This window comes from Pristiophorus japonicus, chromosome 14, assembly GCF_044704955.1.
Source record: "Pristiophorus japonicus isolate sPriJap1 chromosome 14, sPriJap1.hap1, whole genome shotgun sequence".
Taxonomy (NCBI): domain Eukaryota; kingdom Metazoa; phylum Chordata; class Chondrichthyes; family Pristiophoridae; genus Pristiophorus; species Pristiophorus japonicus.
This window is the reverse complement of record NC_091990.1, coordinates 76,099,969-76,121,252: the sequence shown is the minus strand read 5'-3', so window position 1 is coordinate 76,121,252 and position 21,284 is coordinate 76,099,969. Positions and strand designations below refer to the sequence as shown.

The 21,284-nt window shown below is 45.4% G+C and overlaps 1 protein-coding gene across 1 annotated transcript in view; it reads left to right on the top strand.

Moving 5' to 3' along the window:
- The window catches only part of LOC139279611 (mucin-6-like), an 838,525-nt gene that overhangs the window by 422,330 nt on the left and 394,911 nt on the right, over positions 1–21,284 (top strand). Inside the window, exons 10-11 of the mRNA XM_070898726.1 lie at positions 9,718–9,840; positions 17,372–17,492. Of these exons, the coding sequence (XP_070754827.1) occupies positions 9,718–9,840; positions 17,372–17,492 (244 nt within the window). The remainder of the gene's footprint in view (positions 1–9,717; positions 9,841–17,371; positions 17,493–21,284) is intronic.

Genomic DNA, 21,284 nt, shown 5'->3' with positions numbered 1-21,284 from the left:
GGGTGGGTACTCTGGAGGTCATTGATGAAGGTGTCTCTGCCCTTCTTGGGGACCACTACTCGATTGCCTCACAGAAGGCAGTCTGCCTGTATAGACATTTCATCTTTGCGCCACTGAAACGGCTTTATCTCTTTCTGCATTTCCACTGGGACACTGGACCAGCTCCCGTGAAGCACACAGCTTTTGACTAGAGATAATAAGGGGTCCTGGCTTGTCCAGGTTTTGGTCTGTCAGGTAGTGATGGGTGATTGCTCACTCTCAAATGCTTCCATAACCATGGCTAGATCTGCGGGCTGCGCTATTTTCACCCATGTGGTGGGCAATGGCAGCCTACTGAGAGCATCGGCGCAGTTTTCTGTGGCGGATGGCGTAGTTGTATGTGGACAACGTGACCGCCCATCTTTGGATGCGGGCCGATGCATTGGTATTTATTCCTTTGCTCTCAGAAAACAGGGATATAAGTGGCTTATGGTCAGTTTCCAATTCAAATTTTAGTCCAAACAGGTATTGATGCATTTTCTTTACCCCATAGACACATGCTAACGCTTCTTTTTCAATTGTGCTATAGGCTCTCTCAGCCTTATACACTCTTGGATGCATAAGCAACCGGTTGCAGTTTCCCGAAATCATTAGCTTGTTGCAATACACACCCGACGCCATATGACGATGCATCACATGCTAGTACCAAACGCTTACATGGATCGTACATCACAAGCAATTTGAGCATAACAATTTTCTCACTTTTACAAAGGCATTTTCTTGGCTTTTGCCCCAAACCCATTCGCCCCCTTTTCGTAGTAAGACATGCAGTGGTTCTAGCAGGGTGCTGAGACCTGGTAAGAAGTTACCAAAGTAGTCAAGAGTCCCAGAAACGACCGCAGCTCCGTCACGTTCTGTGGCCTCGGTGCGTTCTCGATTGCCTCCGTCTTCGCGTTAGTGGGCCCGATGCCGTCCGCCACAATCCTCCTTCCCAGGAACTCCACTTCAGGTGCCAGGAAAACGCACTTCGAGCATTTTAACCTGAGCCCCACGCGGTTGAGTCGACTAAGAACCTCCTCCAGGTTCTGCAGATGCTCGACTGTGTTCTGACCTGTGACCAAGATGTCGTCCTGGAAGACCACAGTGTGCGGGACCAACTTCAGTAAACTTTCCATGTTTCTCTAGAATATCGCCGCCGCTGATCAGATTCCAAACGGGCATCTGTTACAAACAAAAAGACCTTTGTGCATGTTGATGCAGGTGAGGGCCTTTGATGATTCCTCCAGTTCCTGCGTCGTGTAGGCTGAAGTCAGATCCAGCTTCGTGAATGTCTTTCCTCCCGCCAGCATTGCTTTTGATTGTGGGTATTGGTCCTGCAGGGAGAAACGATTGATAGTTACTTTGTAATCACCACAGATTCTGACGGTGCCGTCTCCCTTGAGGACTGGGACAGTAGGACTGGCCCACTCGCTGAACTCGATCAGTGAAATGATGCCCTCTCGTTGCAACCGGTCGAGCTCGATCTCTACCCTTTCTCTCATCATGTACAGTACTGCTCTCGCCTTGTGATGGATGGGTCGTGCCCCCGGAATTTGCTCCTTGGAATTTCCCGATGCATGATTCGAACAGCGAAGGAAATTTGTTTAATACCTGGGCACACGAAGTGTCGTCAGCGAGCGATAGCGCTCAGACATCGTCCCAGTTCCAGCGTATCTTTCCCAGCCAGCTCCTGCCGAGCAGCGTGGGACCATCGCCCGGTACCACCCAGAGTGGTAGCTTGTGCACCGCTCCATCGTAGGAGACCTTTACGGTAGCACTGCCAATTACGGGAATCAGTTCTTTTATGTAAGTTCTAGTTTTGTGCGAATTGGAGTTAAGACTGGCCTTGAGGCCTTGTTGCACCACAGCCTTTCAAAAGTCTTTTTGCCATTGATGGACTGGCTTGCACCCGTGTCCATCTCCATTGACACCGGGAGTCTATTTAGTTCAACATTCAGCATTATCGGGGGACAATTCGTGGTGAATGTGTGCACCTCATGTACCTCTGCCTCCTCTACCGCAGGCTATGTTTTGTCATGATTCTCCTCTGCAACATGGCGGTTTGTAGGTTTAACAGGCTTAGCAGCTCGCCTGCACACTTGTTGGAGGTGTCCCATTGTTCCACAGCCCTTGCAAACGTATCCTTTGAATCGTCACTGGTGGCAATGAACGCCTGGGCTATCACTATGGCCTTACTCAAGGTTGGGGTCTCTACAGTCAAAAGTTTGCGAAGTATGGTTTCGTGGCCAATGCCAAGTACGAAAATGTCCCTGAGCATGTGCTCCAAATGTCATTCAAATTCACAATGTCCTGCAAGGCGTCTTAGCTCGGCGACATAACTCGCCATTTCCTGGCCTTCAGACCTTTTGTAGTTGTAGAACCGGTACCACGCCATCAGAACACTTTCCTTCAGGTTCAAATGCTCTCGGACCAGTGTGCACAAATCATCGTACGATTTCTCTGTGGGTTTCGCTGGAGTGAGCAGATTCTTCATGAGGCCATACGCTGGTTCCCCACAGACGATGAGGAGAATTGACCTTTGTTTGGCAGTGCTCTCTTCCCTATCTAGCTCGTTGGCCACGAAGTATTGGTCGAATCGCTCCACAAAAGTTTCCCAATCATCTCCCTCCAAAAATGTCTCCAGGATGCCCACTGTTCTCTGCATCTTTGGGTTCGCTATCTGTATCTCGTCGCCAGTTGTTGTATATGGAGACAGAGTCAGACTGAATACTGTGAGCTCAAAGTAACGTGCGACCGTCGTCTTTTATTGCAGGTGTCCAGAGTGCCTCTCCAACCTGTGAAGCCTTCTTGAATACCTGTGCTCCCAAGGGATTATGGGATCCCTTGGGACTCCTGGGAATGAGCCCTCTGGTGGCTGTACAGAGCAAATACAAGTCCACATATATAATAGTCACCTGTTTCTATTTCATTATATTTTGATTGTATGTGTAAAAACTTGTTACACACGTGCTTCTCTAGTTCTCTGCTGCCTGTATCCTAACTTGCACCGTCCCATTCACCTACCACCAACATCTCCATGTTAACATTCTCGTCCTTGATTTCAAATCCTCCCATGGCCTCGTCCCTCCCTCTCTTTCTAATCTCTACACCCCTGTCTTCCTCCAACTTTGACCTTTTGTGCATTCCCCACTTCCTTTGCACCAGCCCCCCCATCCCCCGCCCTCATTGGCCGCAGTGTCTCCAGCTGTCCAGGCCCCAGGCTCCAGGCTCCAGGAATTCGCTCTCTAAACCTCTCCACCTTAAAACCACATCTGACCAAGATTTTAGTCACCTGCCCAAAGAGCTCCTTTTTTGGACTGCGTGACAACTTGTGTCTGATTGAGCTCTAGTGAGGCGCCTTGCGAGGTTTTACTATGTTAAAGGCACCACTTAAATGCAAGTTGTTGCCATTCATTTTTTGATTATCTTCAATTTAAGCCCCTTCACCTTGCCAACCAGTGGAAACCATCAATCACTATCATAAATCCATGTAATATTGAAGACCTTGGTCAGCTCACTCCCTAATTTCCTGGATTTGTAAAATCCTAAATTCTTTGCCCGGAGTCTCCTCACGGTTGTCCCGATCGGTTGCTGTAACTTCGCTGGAAGATGGGCAAAGGCCCCGGTTTCGCTTGTACCCAAAGTTTCTGTCAGAATTACGGAGTTTTTGGGAGAACCGCAAGGAAATTCCTGGCTTTTATACGTGCATCTAAGTTTTGTAATTTTGCACCTTGTAATTTTGAATTATTGTCAGCTGCCCGTCATCAGCTTCATAGGCGGTCCCTTGAAGCGAAGATGACTTGCTTCCACGCCAAAAAAGGATGAGTTCACAGGTGTTCCAATGAAGGACCTAATATTCCAGGTCCCGAACTACATCCTGAAGGGTGGAAGATGCATGTGTGTGGATTTTTTTAACGTGTGGTGGCCGTTGCACACCAGTCACCACACGGGCTTGACAGAGCTAGGTCTTGGTCCAGTGGCAAGGGTTAACCAGGACGACTGGAGACCTGCTCTGCTGCACGGACCTAGTGCGCACATATCGCAGTGTGGCTGGTCCGTGCTGCCCCTGGGCCCTCGCCTCTCCTGGGCCCTTCAACAGGCCTGTATGCATTATAACTTGCACCTTATCTCACCGGTCGTACAAGTCAATTATTCAACTGGGCTCCCTCCTTCATTACATTCAAGCGCAAGTGAAATGGTAATGGTTGGAGTAAGTCTCTCACTTCAAAGTAGGATTACTTTTCTCAGTATCAGAATTATCAGTTTAATCTTGGTAGTGGGGAAGCTTTTAGAAATTATAATCGGGGACAAAATTAACAGTCACTTGGAGAAGTGTGGATTAATTAAGGAAAGCCAACACGGATTTGTTAAAAAGCAAATCGTGTTTAACTAACTTGATCGAGGTTTTTGATGAGGTAACGGAGAGGGTTGATGAGGGCAGTGTGGTTGATGTGGTGTATGTGGACCTCCGAAAGGCGTTTGATAAGGTGCCACATAAAATTACTTGCCAGGAAAGTTGAAGCCTGTCATATATGTAACCTTCACATAACTGTAACCTTCATGTAACAATACTGTACACTGTATACACCTAAGAAATGCACACCTTGACCACAGGGGCTGAACTTGTGGGAGACACTCCTCACCTGGTCATCTATATAAAGGGAGGTCCCACGCAGGGTCATCACTTCTTGGTCCTGTGAATAAAAGTACATGTCACAGAGTGACCTTGTCTCCAGTATGTGCCTCGTGTTGATTTGCAGTAGAGTGTAAAGATATAACAAAGCCCATGGAATAAAAGGGATAGTGACAGCACAGATACGGAATTGTCTCAGTGACAGGAAACAGAGAGTAGTGGCGAACGGTTGTTTCTCAGACTAGAGGAAAGTACACAGTGGTGCTCCCCAGGGGTCAGTACCAGGACCACTGCTTTTCTTGATATATATTAATGACTTGGACTTGGGTGTACAGGTCACTATTTCAAAATTTGCAGATGACACAAAACTTGGAAGTATTGTGAACAATGAGGAGGATGGTGATAGACTTCAGGAAGACAGACAGGCCGGTGGAATGGGCGGACATGTGGCAGATGAAATTTAACGCAGAAAAGTGTGAAGTGATACATTTTGGTAGAAAGACCGAGGAGAGGTAATATAAACTAAAGGGTGCAATTTTAAAGGGGGTGCAGGAACAGAGAGACCAAGGGGTATATGTGCAGGGCAGGTTGAGAAAGCAGTTGAAAAAGCATATGGGATACTGGGCTTCATAAATAGAAGCATAGAGTACAAATGGGACTAGTGTTGGTGGCTCACATGGAGGCAAACTTTAGCACAGTGCTCAACAGGAAGCAGACTGAAGGGATTCGAGTCCAGAATGGTGGGGGAGGGGAGCATAGAAATGGGTGACAACAGTGCATTCAAGGGACCTTTGGAGAAGATAGAAAGGAAGAGTTAGGCAGTAATTGGAGAGAATGAGAGCGGCTGTTTTTCACGTCTAGTAACATAGGGCCCAAATTTCCCCAGCCGCCTAGAACGGCGTAGTTAGCCGTGGTACGCCAACTTTGTGGGGCAAAAAACGCGCTGAAAATTTACCTCATAATTTGGCCGCTCCTTCATCATTCTGGTCCCGTGGTGTGGTGCTGCAGAGCCTGCGGGGGGCGGAGCTTCGGCCGCGCTTGCTCAGCGCAGCCGACGGGGGGGCGGGGCTTGGGCCCAGTGTCTCCTCGAGTGCCGGCAAGGGGACGCATGTCCGTTTGAGCATGCGCGCATGCGCAATGCGCGTTTCAGCGTGCGCGCATACGCAGTGGAGTAGGAAGCTTGGCAATCGGCCAAATAAAGGGAGAGCATCCTCAGTGCCTCAGCAGCATTGGTAATAGAGCATATATAAAGGTAAGGTGTGAATCGTGATTTTTGTGTGGCTAAGGGAGTGGAAAGGAGTGCTGCATAGGTGGAAGAAAGGTGAGAACTGTTATTTTTCAAGACAACCTGAGTGTAAGTCCAATACACCATTGACGCAAGAGCGTGCAAAACGAACAAAGACTTTCTTCCATGAGGAAGTGGAGAAACTAGTGACTGTCATTGAGGAGAAATGGCTGGAGCTGGATATCAGCAAGAGGGGTCCCACAAAAGTTCCACCCAAAGAAATGAGAAGAAGATGGAACCTAGTTGCAGACCGCAGGAGTGAATGCCGCAAGATCTGGAAGCCAGTGCAAGAAGAAATGGCAGGACATCATCAAGTAGTGAGTATAAGTAATATCCTCATCTTTAAATTTAATTGCAATTGAAAATGTGACCATCTGAATGTGTACCACCCATCAGAAGCACACCATGTGTGAAAAGTTATATTTTCATATTTGCAGAAGAAATTGGCTCACAACAAAAGGGCAAGACTTAGAACAGGAGGAGGTCTGCCAAATCTGCACCAACTATCACCCTGGAAAGGTTGCTGCCTTGCTGACTCGCGCTGGCAGAAAATGAATCAGCTCTGCACAAGCTGGACCCACATGTGAAGGTGAGTCATTTAAATACATAGTCGCCATCCAAATCAACCTGCTGACTGGCCTGCTACACGTGAGACTACTCGTTCCATCCATCCTGCCCCCTCCTGTGCTGCTAACCATTTGACTGATCTGTTGTATTTTGCAGAAGAAGACAACACTCCTCAACATCCTGAAGATCCACCAGAAGATCCAGATGTGTCCACTCCAGACCAAGGTGGGCAGGGGGAGGAGGGGTCCATGGATCTGTGTTCACGGGAGAATGCTGATGGTGATATGGATCAGTCCATGGTACAGGGCATCACTTTGCCAGATACCTCCATGAGCTCTGCCATGACATTTCTTGGTTTCACACCTTCCGAGGTTGCAGGTCCCAGTGGCGATGATGGAATGTAGGTTGGAACACCCAGGGCCCCACCGTCCCAGCCTGTGCCTCGCACCGGAGGGGTGCCGTTACGCAGACTCACGGCGAGGGGAAGGAGAAGCCGACCAGTCTCTCCTGAGATGCAGCCTTCATCAGATGTACATCAGGTTATGTCATTGGGTGAAGAGACTAATGCCCTTACCCGATCACTCGTGGCCGCTGTCAGTGGTGTGCGTGATGAGGTTGCGTCACTGTCAGGAGAAATATCAGCACTGATATGGGAACTGAGGGCGGGCATGTCAGAGGGAGTGCAAATGATGGCAGATGCAATGAGGGAGCTAGCTGCTGCAATAAGGGAACACAAGCTGGATACTCAAATGCCACTCCCACTTCAATCCACGCACCAGCCACTGGTGAGACCCAAGCCGGGCCCCCAACTCCCGCACCCCCCCACCACCATCATCGACCATATAAGGAAGCGCACTTTGCCCAAGATGTGGGTGAGGGATGGGTGCAGCCTTTCTTTGCTGTTGTTGTTGTTCTTGTCGAAGTGCATTGTAAACTTTCCAATAAAAGATATTTTGCATTAAGACTGAATCGTGTTCCATTATCACCACACAACATTTAGGAACAACTGTTTAAAAAAAAAAAAACATCCCTCACCCCTACAGTCATGCGTGCCTGCCACCCCTAGCCGTGGTGGGAGGGCTAGCCGGTGCGTTCTGCAGTCGGCAAGGTAGGACTGCTCTATTTTCAGTAGTTGATTTATCTATTCTTTATTTTTGATGATGTTGTGAAGATGTTGTGCTGAAGATGTTGTGATGTTGTGCTGATGCTGTGAAGGTCTTTAGTGCTTTGGAATCCTCTAACTCACCTTCCCCCCCCCCCCCCCCCACCAATCCCCACCCCTATCTCTGGCTACCTGCGCTGATTTGTTAAATGTAGGTAAGGTTTTTGTGTGCCTACAAAAGTGGCCACATACACTTGTCTAAGTTGGAGTAACTTTTAGCTGGCTAAATTTGCTTCTAAGGGCGAAACAGGCGTAAGTGGCTGGTAACGCCCCCTTTTGGAGAAAAAACTAAACTTAAAAAAAAAACCTAACTAACTAACTTACACTGGAGCAAGTTAAATGGGGAAATTTGCGATTTTTAAGTTACTCCAAAAAAGCTACTTGCTCCAAAAAAAGCGGGGCAACTCCTGGGGAAATTTGAGCCCTATGTCACTATGTTACTGTATCCCCATACTGAAACCACAGCTATCAGCAGACAACTAGGTGAACTGGGTACTCGTCCTTCAGGCTTCAGAGCTGAGGATTGTTGAAGGTTTTCCTCCATGGTTACCGTCGCAACAAAGGGTTGTTCGTCCGTCGACAATAACTCTGGTCATGATTCATGCAAAAGTGTTTTTTTACAATAACAAGCTTTAATACATTGACTAATAACAGTTTTAGATTTTATATCCTTGTTCTACAGCGTTATACAAAATAACAAGATGACCTGCAAATCTTATTGGTGTGTATCTGTAAAGCATGCACTCCCGTGTTCTGCCACCAGGGAGTGCATCCCCTGAAGTTCCAAGAGATCCCAGCATACAAGGTATGGAGTGACCAGCTCCAGCCCTGCAGGCCACCCACATGGCTGCGCAGCTCCTAACCACCCCGAGAACGCTCTCACTTGGTTCTATTCTTGTACTATAACACAATGTTGGCCTATGTCTCCATAATATATGGGTGCATGTTTATCTGAGGCCGCAGTTTTAGGTGTTTAACTCGGTTATAATCTTTTTGGTCTTTGCTTCTGTTCTACAAGTTTCGTTTATAATGCAGTAAGTGCATAGATCAGTCGTTATTTTTTACTATGGTATATGTTGTCTTGACAACTAGTCTCTTATCATCTTTCACGACATGGGTGTTTATCAACCTGTATCCTTGCGTTTCCAAACTCTGTTGTTTGTCCATAGAGAAAAAAATGCAAGTTTTTCTTTCTCCTTGCACATTTGCTCTAACAGTAAAAAGGCTAAGGGAAAGGATGCTGGGACTTGAGTCATCGTGAACAATTCTAACATATGGGAATTCACCAGGGATGTCAGTGGGGGTGGGAGACCATGATGAACTTGATGGGGACAAGGCCCAGAAGGGAGAGTTGGGATTAGTGTACCAGTGCAGAGTGAAGGGGAGAGGAGAGTTGGGATTAGCGTACCAGTGCGGAGTGAAGGGGAGGAGAGAGTTGGGATTAGTGTACCAGTGCGGAGTGAAGGGGAAGGGAGAGTTGGGATTAGCGTACCAGTGCAGAGTGAAGGGGAGAAGAGTTGGGATTAGTGTACCAGTGCGGAGTGAAGGGGAGGGGAGAGTTGGGATTAGTGTACCAGTGCGGAGTGAAGGGGAGGGAAGAGTTGGGATTAGTGTACCAGTGCAGAGTGAAGGGGAGGGGAGAGTTGGGATTAGCGTACCAGTGCGGAGTGAAGGGGAGGGGAGAGTTGGGATTAGTGTACCAGTGCGGAGTGAAGGGGAGGGGAGTGTTGGGATTAGCGTACCAGTGCGGAGTGAAGGGGAGGGGAGTGTTGGGATTAGCGTACCAGTGCAGAGTGAAGGGGAGGGGTGAGTTGGGGTTAGTGTAGCAGTGCGGAGTGAAAGGGAGAGGAGAGTTGGGATTAGTGTACCAGTGTGGAGTGAAGGGGAGAGGAGAGTTGGGATTAGTGTAGGTAAGCGGATGTCAGAAGTTGAGGGAGACAAAAGAATTGATCAGAGGTAGTCTTGTCAGTGGTTGAATCCGAGACAGTGAGAAGTACAGACGGAATACATTTTAATTTAACGAATCATGCCCTGAATCCTGTTTTATTTCAGCTCCTATACCATGTCCGGGAAACCAGGTATACCAGGAATGCGGATCGCCCTGTTTATCGACTTGCTCAAATCTACAGACCACTTGTGATAGTTATGGCACATATGGCTGCTTCTGCCCACCAGGTAAAAGTACAGAGGCTAGTAAGATTAAAAATTCCTGGAATATTTTGTCATGCAGAAATGAAAAAAAATATGTTTCATTCAGTATGAACAATGCAACAATATATTGCCAGAAACCAGTCTTATTCCAGTTTTAGATTTTCCTTTCCATCCTGATTAATAAGTCTGTGATAGAGCATGAAGACTCAGCTCATCCTTTGCATCAGAGACATCAGTTAGCACAAGATTGGATATTTTGTACACTAACACTTTGTGGCCTCAAGCCAGAGTAGCACGTTAGTGTCAATGAACCTGCCGATGTTTTGGACGAGTTCTATTGTCCAACTATAGTAGAGTTGCCAGTGCCATTGATCCGACAGCAGCCCTATCTGGTTTGATTTGTTAAAGCACATCAGATGTTAACCTGATCAAATTTGTGGCGTGACTATGTCACCTTTAAGTTCTGGCACTTAACTGGTTTCAAATTTAGTCTTTGGAGCTGGTTGCAATTAGCCCAATGGCACCTTACTTCTAAAATAGATAAAAAAGAAAGACGTGCATTCATATAGCGCCTTTCACGACCACCGGACGTCCCAAAGCGCTTGACAGCCAATTAAGTACTTTTGAAGTATAGTCACTGTTGTAATGTAATTGTTCAAAAAAGGCTGTAAGGATAAACCCAGCAACTACAGGCCAGTCAGTTTAACCTCGGTGGTGAGGAAGCTTATAGAAACAATAATCAGGGACAAAATTAACAGTCACTTGGACAAGTGTGGATTAATTAAAGAAAGCCAGCACGGATTTGTTAAAGGCAAATCGTGTTTAACCAACTTGATCGAGTTTTTGGATGAGGAAGAGAGGATTGATGAAGCAATGTGGGTTGATGTGATGTACATGGATTTCCAAAAGGCGTTTGATAAAGTGCCACATTATAGGCTTGCCAGCAAAGTTGAAGCCCACGGAATAAAAGGGACAGTGGCAGCATGGATACGGAATTGCCTAAGTGACAGGAAACAGAGAGTAGTGGTGAAGGGTTGTTTTTCGGACTGGAGGAAGATATACAGTGGTGTTTCCCAGGGGTTGGTACGAGGTCAGTACTTGATATATATTAATGACATGGACGTGGATGTACAGGGCACAATTTCAATATTTGCAGATGACACAAAACTTGGAAGTATAGTGAACAGTGAGGAGGATAGTGATAGACATGAAGACGACAGACAGGCTGGTGGAATGGGTGAACATGTAGCAGATGAAATTTGATGCAGGAAAGTGTGAAGTGGAAAAGAATAGGAAAAAGTGCTTTTAATTTAACACAAAGTTTAGCATTGTTCTTTGATATATATTGCAGAAGAATTTATTTATGGTCCAATTCTACCCAGTTAGCCTTTACTTTAATTTCAACTATTCCATCGATTTCCTTTTATATTTAGCATAGTTCAAAACTAAAAAGTGACCCTTATAGAAGCTGTTTCATCTCAGTATGTCCAGCAGTTTCTTCCATGGTTCTTGGGTTTTACTTTCCACTACCCCACCCTACCCGACAAATACAATACCACTCCATATAGTGATCATTCTTGGTGTGAAGAATTTCTGGCATCAATCCTAAATATTCCTTCCTTACTTTGAGCGAGTGCCTCCTTGCCTTATTTTGCTGAGCTTGAAATAGTGTTCTGGATTTACCTTCTTCATACTGTTTCCTATCTTGTACACATATGAAGGTCCATCTTACTTTGAAGGCGGAAGAGCCCACATTTCTCCAGTCTTTCCTCATGACTCAGTCCTGTGACAGGGATCAGCATTGTGGTTTTTCTGTGCTTAACCTTCAGGGCTTGAATCTAGACCAAATTCCTGATTGCTCATTGACCAAAACTATGCACATTATTGACGGTGAGGTCTGACCAGACTATATAGTTGTAGCATGCCATCATCTGACTCTTACTTGCTTTATTGATTAGTTCTATGATTGGAAATGTTGAGTGCTGAATCTACTAATACCCCAATCAACTTTCAAATTCATCCTCATCTAGTTTAGGAACATAAGAAATTACAGTACTGGAAAAGACTCTGCAGCCCATCTGGTCAGCCCCCAAAACTAATACACTTTAAATGCTCATTGCCTCAAATATCAATCCAATTGTTCCTTAAATGTTTCCATACAACATGAGTTGTCATAGGAACATAGAAAGTACAGGATCAGAAAGGACTTGAGTTTTGGTATCACTGAGAATGTGCTATGGGCTACTTTTTTGCCATTGGGTCTAAGTCAATTCTAAATAATTTGTGTTTGGAGCCAACACTGCCTGAAAGGTCATGTGCAAATAGCATTCAATTATCTGGTCCAAGCTAGTTTGTACAATTTGTTACAACTTCAGTTGCAATCTCTGAAAGATCCAGGGAAGACACTAATGGCGAACAATTGCAAACAAGTGAAATCTGTAACCTTGCCACATTTAGTCACGAATACTACTTGGCAATTCAGCAATAGGAGGAGAAGGCTCCTGAACATCCCCATCCTCAATGATGGCAGACCCCAGCCCGTGAGTACAAAAACCATGGATGAAGCATTCACAACCATCTGCAGTCAGAAGTGCCGAGTGGATGATCCTTCTGGGCCTCCTCCTAAGGTTCCCAACCATCACAGAAGCCAGCCTTTGACCAATTCGATTCACTCCACATGACATCAGAAAAAGGCTGACTGCACTGAACACGGCAAAGGGTACGGGCCCTGAAATCATCCTGCTGAAGACTGCTTTAGAACTAGCTGTACTTCTAGCTAAGCTGTTCCAGTGCAGCTACAGTACTGGCATCTATCGACAGGACGAATGGTGAAATTGCCCAGGTATGTCCAAAAAGCACGACTGATTACCGTCCTGTTGGTCTACTCCCAATCATCACCAAAGCGACGGAAGGAGCCATCAACGGTGCTACCAAGCAGTACTTACTCACCAATAGCCTGCTCACTATGCTCAGTTTAGTTCTGCCACAACTACTCAGCTCCAGACCTCAGGACAGCCTTAGTCTGACCATGAACAAAAATGCTGAACTCCAGAGGTGGGGTAATAGTAACTACCTTGACCTAACTGCAGCATTTGCCTGAGTGTGAGACCAAAGAGTACGAGTAAAACTGAAATCAATTGAGAACAGGGTGAGGAAACTCCAGTGGTTACAATCATACCTCTGACAAAAGAAGATGCTTGTGGTGGTTGGAGGACAATCGTCTCAGCCTCAGAACATCACTGCAGGAGTTCCTCAGGGCTGCATGTCAGCCCCAATTATCTTTAGCTGCTTCATCAGTAACCTTTCCAAACATTGTCATGAGTGGGGCTGTTCACTGATGGTTGCAGTGTTCAACAACAATAACAACTTTTATTGATATAACACCTTTAACATTGTAAAACGTCCCAAGGTGCTTCACAGCAGTGTTACAAGACAAAACAGATAAATTTGACACCGAGCCACAAAAGAAGAAATTATGGCAGATGACCAAATGCTTGGCTAAAGAGGTAGGTTTCATGGAGTGTCTCAAAGGAGGAAAGATAGAGAGGTGGAAAGGTTTAGGGAGGGAGTTCCAGAGCTTAGGGCCCAGGCAGCTGAAGGCACGGCCACCGATGGTTGAGCGATTATTATCAGGGATGTTCAAGAGGCCAGAATTTGAGGAACACAGACATCTTGAGGGGTTGTGAGGCTGAAAAAGATTAGAGATAGGGAGGGGCAAGTCCATGGAGTGATTTATAAAAAAGGATGAGAATTTTGAAATCGAGGCATTGTTTAGCCAGGAGCCAATGCAGGTTAGAAAGCACAGGGGTGATGGGTGAGCAGGACTTGGTGCGAGTTAGTACATGGGCTACTGAGTTTTGGATGACCTCTAGTTTACATAATGTAGAATGTGGAAGGCCAGCCAGAAATGAGTTGGAGTAGTCAAGTCTAGAGGTAACAAAGGCATGGATGAGGGTTTCAGCAGCAGAAGAGCTGAGGCAGTGGCGGAAGCGGGCAATGTTACGGAGGTGGCAAAAGATGGTTTTAGTTATGCCGCGGATATGTGGCTGGAAACTCATTTCTGGGTCAAATATGACACCTAGGTTGCGAACAGTCTTGTTCACCCTCAGATTGATGCAGAGAGAGGGATGAGTCAGTGGCTAGGGAAAGTTCAGCTCCATTCACAATTCATGGTTGCATACAGCAAGATCTGGATAACATCCAGGGTTGGGTTGATAAGTGGCAAGTATCTTTGCATATCAAAAGTGCCAGGCGATAACCATCTCCAACAAGGTGGAGTCCAACCACCTCCCCTTGACATTCAACGGTATTACCATCGCTGAATTCCCCACCATCAACATCCTGGAGATTACCATTGACCAGAAATTTAACTGGACCAGCCACATAAAAATATAGAAACATAGAAAATAGGTGCAGGAGTAGGCCATTCGGCCCTTCGAGCGTGCACCACCATTCAATATGATCATGACTGATCATGCAACTTCAGTACTCCACTCCTGCCTTCTCTCCAAACCCTCTGATCCCTTTAGCCGTAAGGGCTACATCTAACTCCCTCTTGAATATATCCAACGAACTGGCCCCAACAACATTCTGTGGTAGAGAATTCCACAGGTTCACAATTCTCTGGATGAAAATGTTTCTCCTCATCTCAGTCCTAAATGGCTTACCTCTTATCCTTAGACTGTGACCCCTGGTTCTGGACTTCCCCAACATCGGGAACATTCTTCCTGCATCTAACCTGTCCAATCCCATCAGAATTTTATATGCTTCAATGAGATCCCCTCTCATTCTTCTAAATTCCAGTGAGTATAAGCCTAGTCGATCCAATCTTTCTTCATATGTCAGTCCTGCCATCCCGGAATCAGTCTGATGAACTTTCGCTGCACTCCCTCAAAAGCAAGAATGTGCTTCCTCAGATTAGGAGACCAAAACTGCACACAATATTCAAGGTGTGGTCTCACCAAGGCTGTGTACAACTGTAGCAAGACCTCCCTGCTCCGATACTCAAATCCTCTCACTATGAAGGCCAACATGCCATTTGCTTTCTTAACTGCCTGCTGTACCTGCATGCCTACTTTCAATGATTGATGTACCATGACACCCAGATCTCGTTGCACCTCCCCTTTTACTAATCTGTCACCATTCAGATAATAACCTGCCTTCCTGTTTTTGCCACCAAAGTGGATAACCTCACACTTATCCACATTATACTGCATCTGCCATGCATTTGCCCATTCACCTAACCTGTCCAAGTCACCCTGCAGCCTCTTAGCACCCTCCTCACAGCTCACACTGCCACCCAGCTTAGTGTCATCTGCAAACTTGGAGATATTACATTCAATTCCTTCATCTAAATCATTAATGTATATTGTAAATAGCTGGGGTCCCAGCACTGAACCTTGCGGTACCCCATTAGCCATTCTGAAAAGGACCCGTTTATTCCCACTCTTTGCTTCCTGTTTGCCAACCAGTTCTCTATCCACGTCAATACATTACCCCCAATCCCATGTGCCTTAATTTTGCACACTAATCTCTTGTCAAAAGCCTTTTGAAAGTCGAAATCCACCAAATTCACTGGTTCTCCCTTATCCACTCTACTAGTTACATCCTCAAAAAATTCCCTTTCATAAATTCATGCTGACTTGGACCAATCCTGTCACTGCTTTCCAAATGCGCTGCTATTACATCTTTAATAATTGATTCCAGCATTTTCCCCATCACCGATGTCAGGCTAACCGGTCTATAATTCCTTGTTTTCTCTCTCCCTCATTTTTTAAAAAGTGGGGTTACATTAGCTACCCTCCAATCCATAGGAATTGATCCAGAATCCATGGAATGTTGGAAAATGACCAATACATCTACCATTTCTAGGGCCACTTCCTTAAGTACTCTGGGATGCAGACTATCAGGCCCTGGGGATTTATCGGCCTTCAATCCCATCAATTTCCCTAAGACCATTTCCTGACTAATAAAGATTTCCCTCAGTTCCCTCAGTTCCTCCTTCTCGCTAGACCCTCGGTCTCCTAGTGTTTTTTCAAGAGGTTATTTGTGTCTTCCTTCGTGGAGACAGAACCAAAGTATTTGTTCAATTGGTCTGCCATTTTCTTGTTCCCCATTATGAATTCACCTGATTCTGACTGCAAGGGACCTACATTAGTCTTCATGAATCTTTTTCTCTTCACATATCTATAGAAGCTTTTACAGTCAGTTTTTATGTTCCCTGCAAGCTTACTCTCATACTCTATTTCCCCCTCCTAATTAAACCCTTAGTTCTCCTCTGCTGAATTCTACATTTCTTCCAGTCCTCAGGTTTGCTGCATTTCTGGCCAATTTATATGCCTCGTCCTTGGATTTAACACAATCCCTAATTTCCATTGTTAGCCATGGTTGAGCCACCTTCCCTTTTTTTCTTTTACGCCAGATAGGGATGTACAATTGTTGTCATTCATCCATGTGGTGTTTAAATGTCTGCCATTGCCTATCTACCATCAACCTTTTAAGTATCATTCATTGGCTACTAGAACAGGTCAGAGACTGAGTATTCTGCAGTGAGTGACTCACCTCCTGACTCCACAAGCCTTTCCACCATTTAAAAGGCACATATCAGGTGTGTGATGGAATACTCCCCACTTGGCTGGATGGACTGTAAATGGAGCAACACTCAAAAAGCTCAATATCAATCAGGACAAAACAGTCCACTTTATCACACTCCATCCACCAACTTAAACATCCACTCCATCTTCCATCGGTGAACCATGGTTGCAGTGTGTACTATCTACAGGATGCACTGCAGCAACTCGCCAAAGCTTCTACAGCAGGACCTCCCAAACCTCCAACACCTAGAAAGGCAAGGAAAGCAGGATTTTGGGAACACCATCACCTCCAAGTTGCACACCATCCTGACAAGGGCATGCATCGTCGTTCCTTCATTGTCGTGGATCAAAATCCGGGGACTCGCTACCTAACATCATCGTGGGAGCACCTTCACCACATGGACTGCAGCGGTTCAAGAAGACGACCCATCACCACCTTCTCAAGGGCATTGATACAATCTTTGCCTGAAAATTCCACCTCGAAGCCCCGGTCCCACCAGGCTCCTGGACGTGCCTGACACTTGGCATACCGCATGTCTGTCATCCATAAAATTGAACAGCACTTTTATGGCCTCTGTTTTGAATATACTAAAGAAGTTCCTGTTTGCTTTGATGGGCGCTTCAAAATCTTACCCCAGGCCTGACTGGAAATCGGTGTGTATAATCTTGTTGCACTAACTCCTACCCGATTTTGTGATCTGTGCCCGAAAGCAGGTGCAGGATATATCGGACACTACAATCAGCTGAAGGATCAGTCAATATTTGTCCCTCAAATAATACCACCAAAATCGATGAAGTGGCTGTTCATCACATTATTATTTGTGGAACCTTGTGTGCAAAATAACTGCTGAGCTGAGCATAATAATAGTCAATGCACTTCACAATAATTCATCTGTAAAACGCTTTGGGCATAAGAGATGTGGAGAAGGTTCTAACTAAATGCAGATTTGTTCTTTTCACAGGAACTGTTCTTGATGATCTGACTAAAAAGGACAGATGTGTTCCTCAGAGTCAGTGTCCTTGTATTCTAAATGGACAAGTCTACGCTCCTGGAGGTTCAGTGAATTCACCGTGCAAAATCTGGTAAAGCAAAATTACTTCCAAATTTATCAACACTTTCTCTTCATCTTATATTCGTAGAAACGCAGCTTTTTCCATTTGTTTTGTTGTGGAGGAGGGGTTGTAACTTTAATGTTGACAGCCTGTGCTTCTGCTGTTCTTCCTTTACACTCACTCTGTCAATGCTAGCCACCTGCAAATATTATGTGATTCAGACAAAAAAAGTTAAACATTAAAACCCATCTAGTTATCCTGCTGTAGTATCTGAAACGGATGTGAGTATGAGTTATATTTTACTTACCATTGCAGGGAATATAATGTACATTTAACATGTTATAACCTAACACTAATAATCTCCCCTGGCATTGCTCACGGATAGTTGGAGGAAACATTATCCCTTTTAGCTGTGTTTATTGTGCCTGTATTGTTTTACTTATGTGTCTTTGTTCTTGTAATATGTTATTTTGGCTACGCCACCTCTGGATTATATAATAATAACAGGCGCTACTGTTAGTTTTACCCATTGAATTCAATGTACTAGGGCATGATTCAGGGATATTAATTAGTCGTTACAGATTGTAAAACAGAAGGGACACATGCAAGTGATTTCAAGGCATTGAAAATCTACTGTGGTTATGTGTTTTAATATTATATTGTGACCTGAAACCTTGTACTGATTAATGCCTTCTAATCATTACCTAGTATCCAAAATCCGATATACTAATTGACTTCCTATAGTGTTGCTCAGGGATAAAATATATTTTAAAATCTTTCTCTTTCTGTCACTGCTGAATTCCCACTAATTCTTTCTGAATCCTTCTGTTTGTCTTCAACTATTTTGGATTTTGCTTTCTTTCTCTCTCTCTCCCTTACTCTCTTCCTGTGAGTCACTCCTTACTTTATGTATGTTTCCCACACTTTGAATGCCTCTCACTCAGATTCTGATTTTCTTTTCACAACACTTTCTTGTTCTTTTATCATGTCTCACATCTCCTTTTCCTCAGGTACCTGTGTGTAAAGATATCGCTCTCCTGGCCGGCCTTCCATCTTCCACCCTCTGTTCTCTGCATTTGTTATGTATGTAATAACTCAATAGACTGAATACTGTAAACTAACACAGGTACAACCCTGGCTCTGCTTTATTAGGGCCCAAAGTGATTACATTACATGATGGCTTGCCTTTTATACCTGGGCCGCACACACGTGCGTACAGCCCAATGACCTCTGACAGTAGCGCCGCCTGGTGGCTAGTAACGCCAAGCATACATACATGACAATATCACTCTTTACAATATTAGTAACAGTCTTTTTACAAATTGAGACGCTCCAGGGCTTTCTGTTCCCGAGTTGATCGTCTCAGTTCAACTCCAGACTTGGGCGAGTGTTCGGAGTCTGTTTTGACTGGGGGCTGGGTAGCCGATCTGATGGGAGTGGCAATGACCATGCTAGGGATTGAAAGTCCAGATTCATTGATGATAACGGAGTCCGCTGATGACTGAGGGTCGGTTGGTTGGTCACTGATTGTGTCTCCCTCAGACTGTTCCGGTTTATCCGTGTGCCGCAACTTTATCTGGTCAACGTGTTTCCTGAATGTTTGCCCATTCTTGAGCTTGATGATAAACTGTCTTACCCTCCTTGGCCGTAACAGTACCAGCGATCCACTTGACCTTGACCATAATTTAGTACATACACAGGATCGTTAACAGAAATGTCACATGACACAGCAGCGCGATCATGATACCACTGCTGACTTTGACATCTATATTCAACATAATCGCTCAAGTCTGGGTGGACAAGAGAAAGCTTGGTCTTGAGACTTCTCTTCATCAATAGTTCAGCACGGGGGGACCCCGGTAAGCATGTGAGGTCTTGTCCTGTAAGTAAGCAATATGCGTGACAAGCGAGTCTGCAGTGAACCCTGAGTTACACGATTCATACTCTGCTTGATGGTTTGGACAGCATGCTCTGCTTGACCATTAGATGCGGGTTTGAATGGTGCTGACCTCACATGTTTGATACCATTGAGTTTGATGAACTCTTGAAACTCCAGACTAGTGAAGGTCTGTTGTCGCTTATAACGATATCGGGCAGACCATGGGTGGCAAACATGACACGAAGACTCTCAATGGTAGCTGTGGATGTACTGGATCACATGATTATACACTCTATCCACTTGGAATATGCATCCACCACAACTAAAAACATCTTTCCCAGGAAGGGACCTGCAAAGTCGATGTGGATCCTGGACCATGGTTTAGATGGCCACGAACATTGACTCAGTGGCGATTCCGCTGGTGCTTTACTTAGCTGCATGCAAGTGTTGCACTGATGTACACATTATTCCAGATCAGAGTCATACATGAGACCTGGCAATGGCTTTCATCATGACAATACCGGGATGCTTGCTATGTAGATCATTACAAATTTCTCTCTGCCTTTCTTAGGCATAACAACACAATTACCCCACAGTAAACAATCTGACTGAATGTGACAGTTGTAAGGATTGGTCTCATCACTCATTTACTTGGGTATGGCAGACCAATCACCACTGAGGACACAACACTTCATAACCGATAATATCGGGTCCTGGCTGGTCCAGGTCTTAACTTGTTGAGCCGTGGACAGGGGTTCCTTCACTTTCATGACTAACAGTAGGTCTGAAGGTTGTGGCGTCTCCATCTCCGGTGTGGGCAACGGCAGACGGCTCAGTGCATCGGCACAATTCTCAGTGTCAGGTCTATGGCGAATGACATAATCATAGGCAGATAATGTCAGCGCCCACCTCTGGATGCAGGACGATGCATTGGTATTGACACCTTTGTTTTCCGAAAACAATGAAATGAGTGGATTGTGATCTGTTTCCAGTTCAAACCAAAGACCAAACAGGTACTGATGTATCTTTTTAACCCCGTACACACAGGCTAATGCTTCTTTTTTCTACCATGCTGTAGGCTCTTTCCCCCTTTGACAAATGTTTAGAAGGTTGTAGTTTTCCCGACTCATTAGCTTGTTGAGCACACAACCAACTCCACATGACGAAGCTTCACAGGTCATAATGTACAGCAGCTTGTTAAAGCAAAGCAGATTAGTATCTTTCTCAAAAGCTCTACTTTGAGACGCACCCCAAATGCAGTTGTCACCTTTTCTTAGCAGCATGTGCAGTGGCTCTAATGAAGTGCTCAATCTAGGTAGGAAATTACCGAAGTAGTTGAGTAGACCAAGGAATGAACACAGTTCCATCACATTCTGAGGCTTGGGTGCATTTTTGATGGCCTTAGTTTTCAAGTCTGTAGGGCTGATGCCGTCAGCAGCAATTTTCCTCCCCAGGAATTCGACTTCCGGTGCCATGAAGACGCACTTCGAACGTTTCAGTTTGAGTCCCACTTTGTCCAGATGATGTAGAACCTCTTCCAGGTTGTTCAGATGTTCGGTGCTGTCACGACCTGTGACCAGGATGTCATCTTGGAACACGACGGTTCTAGGGACGGACTTCAGTAGACTCTCCACGTTCCTCTGAAATATGGCTGCAGCCGAGCGAATTCCTGTTGTAGATAAACAGTCCATTATGAGTGTTGATGCACATAAGTTTCGTCGACGTCTCGACCAGCTCCTGTGTCATGTAGGCCAACATCAGATCCAGTTTGGTGAACGACTTCCCCCCGGACAGCGTTCGGTAACGGGTATTGATCCTGTTTTGAAACTCGCTTGATAGTAACCTTGTAGTTTCCACAAATCCTGACAGTACCATCATTCTTCAACACAGGAACAATGGGACTGGCCCATTTGTTAAATTCGACCGGTGATATAACCCCTTCA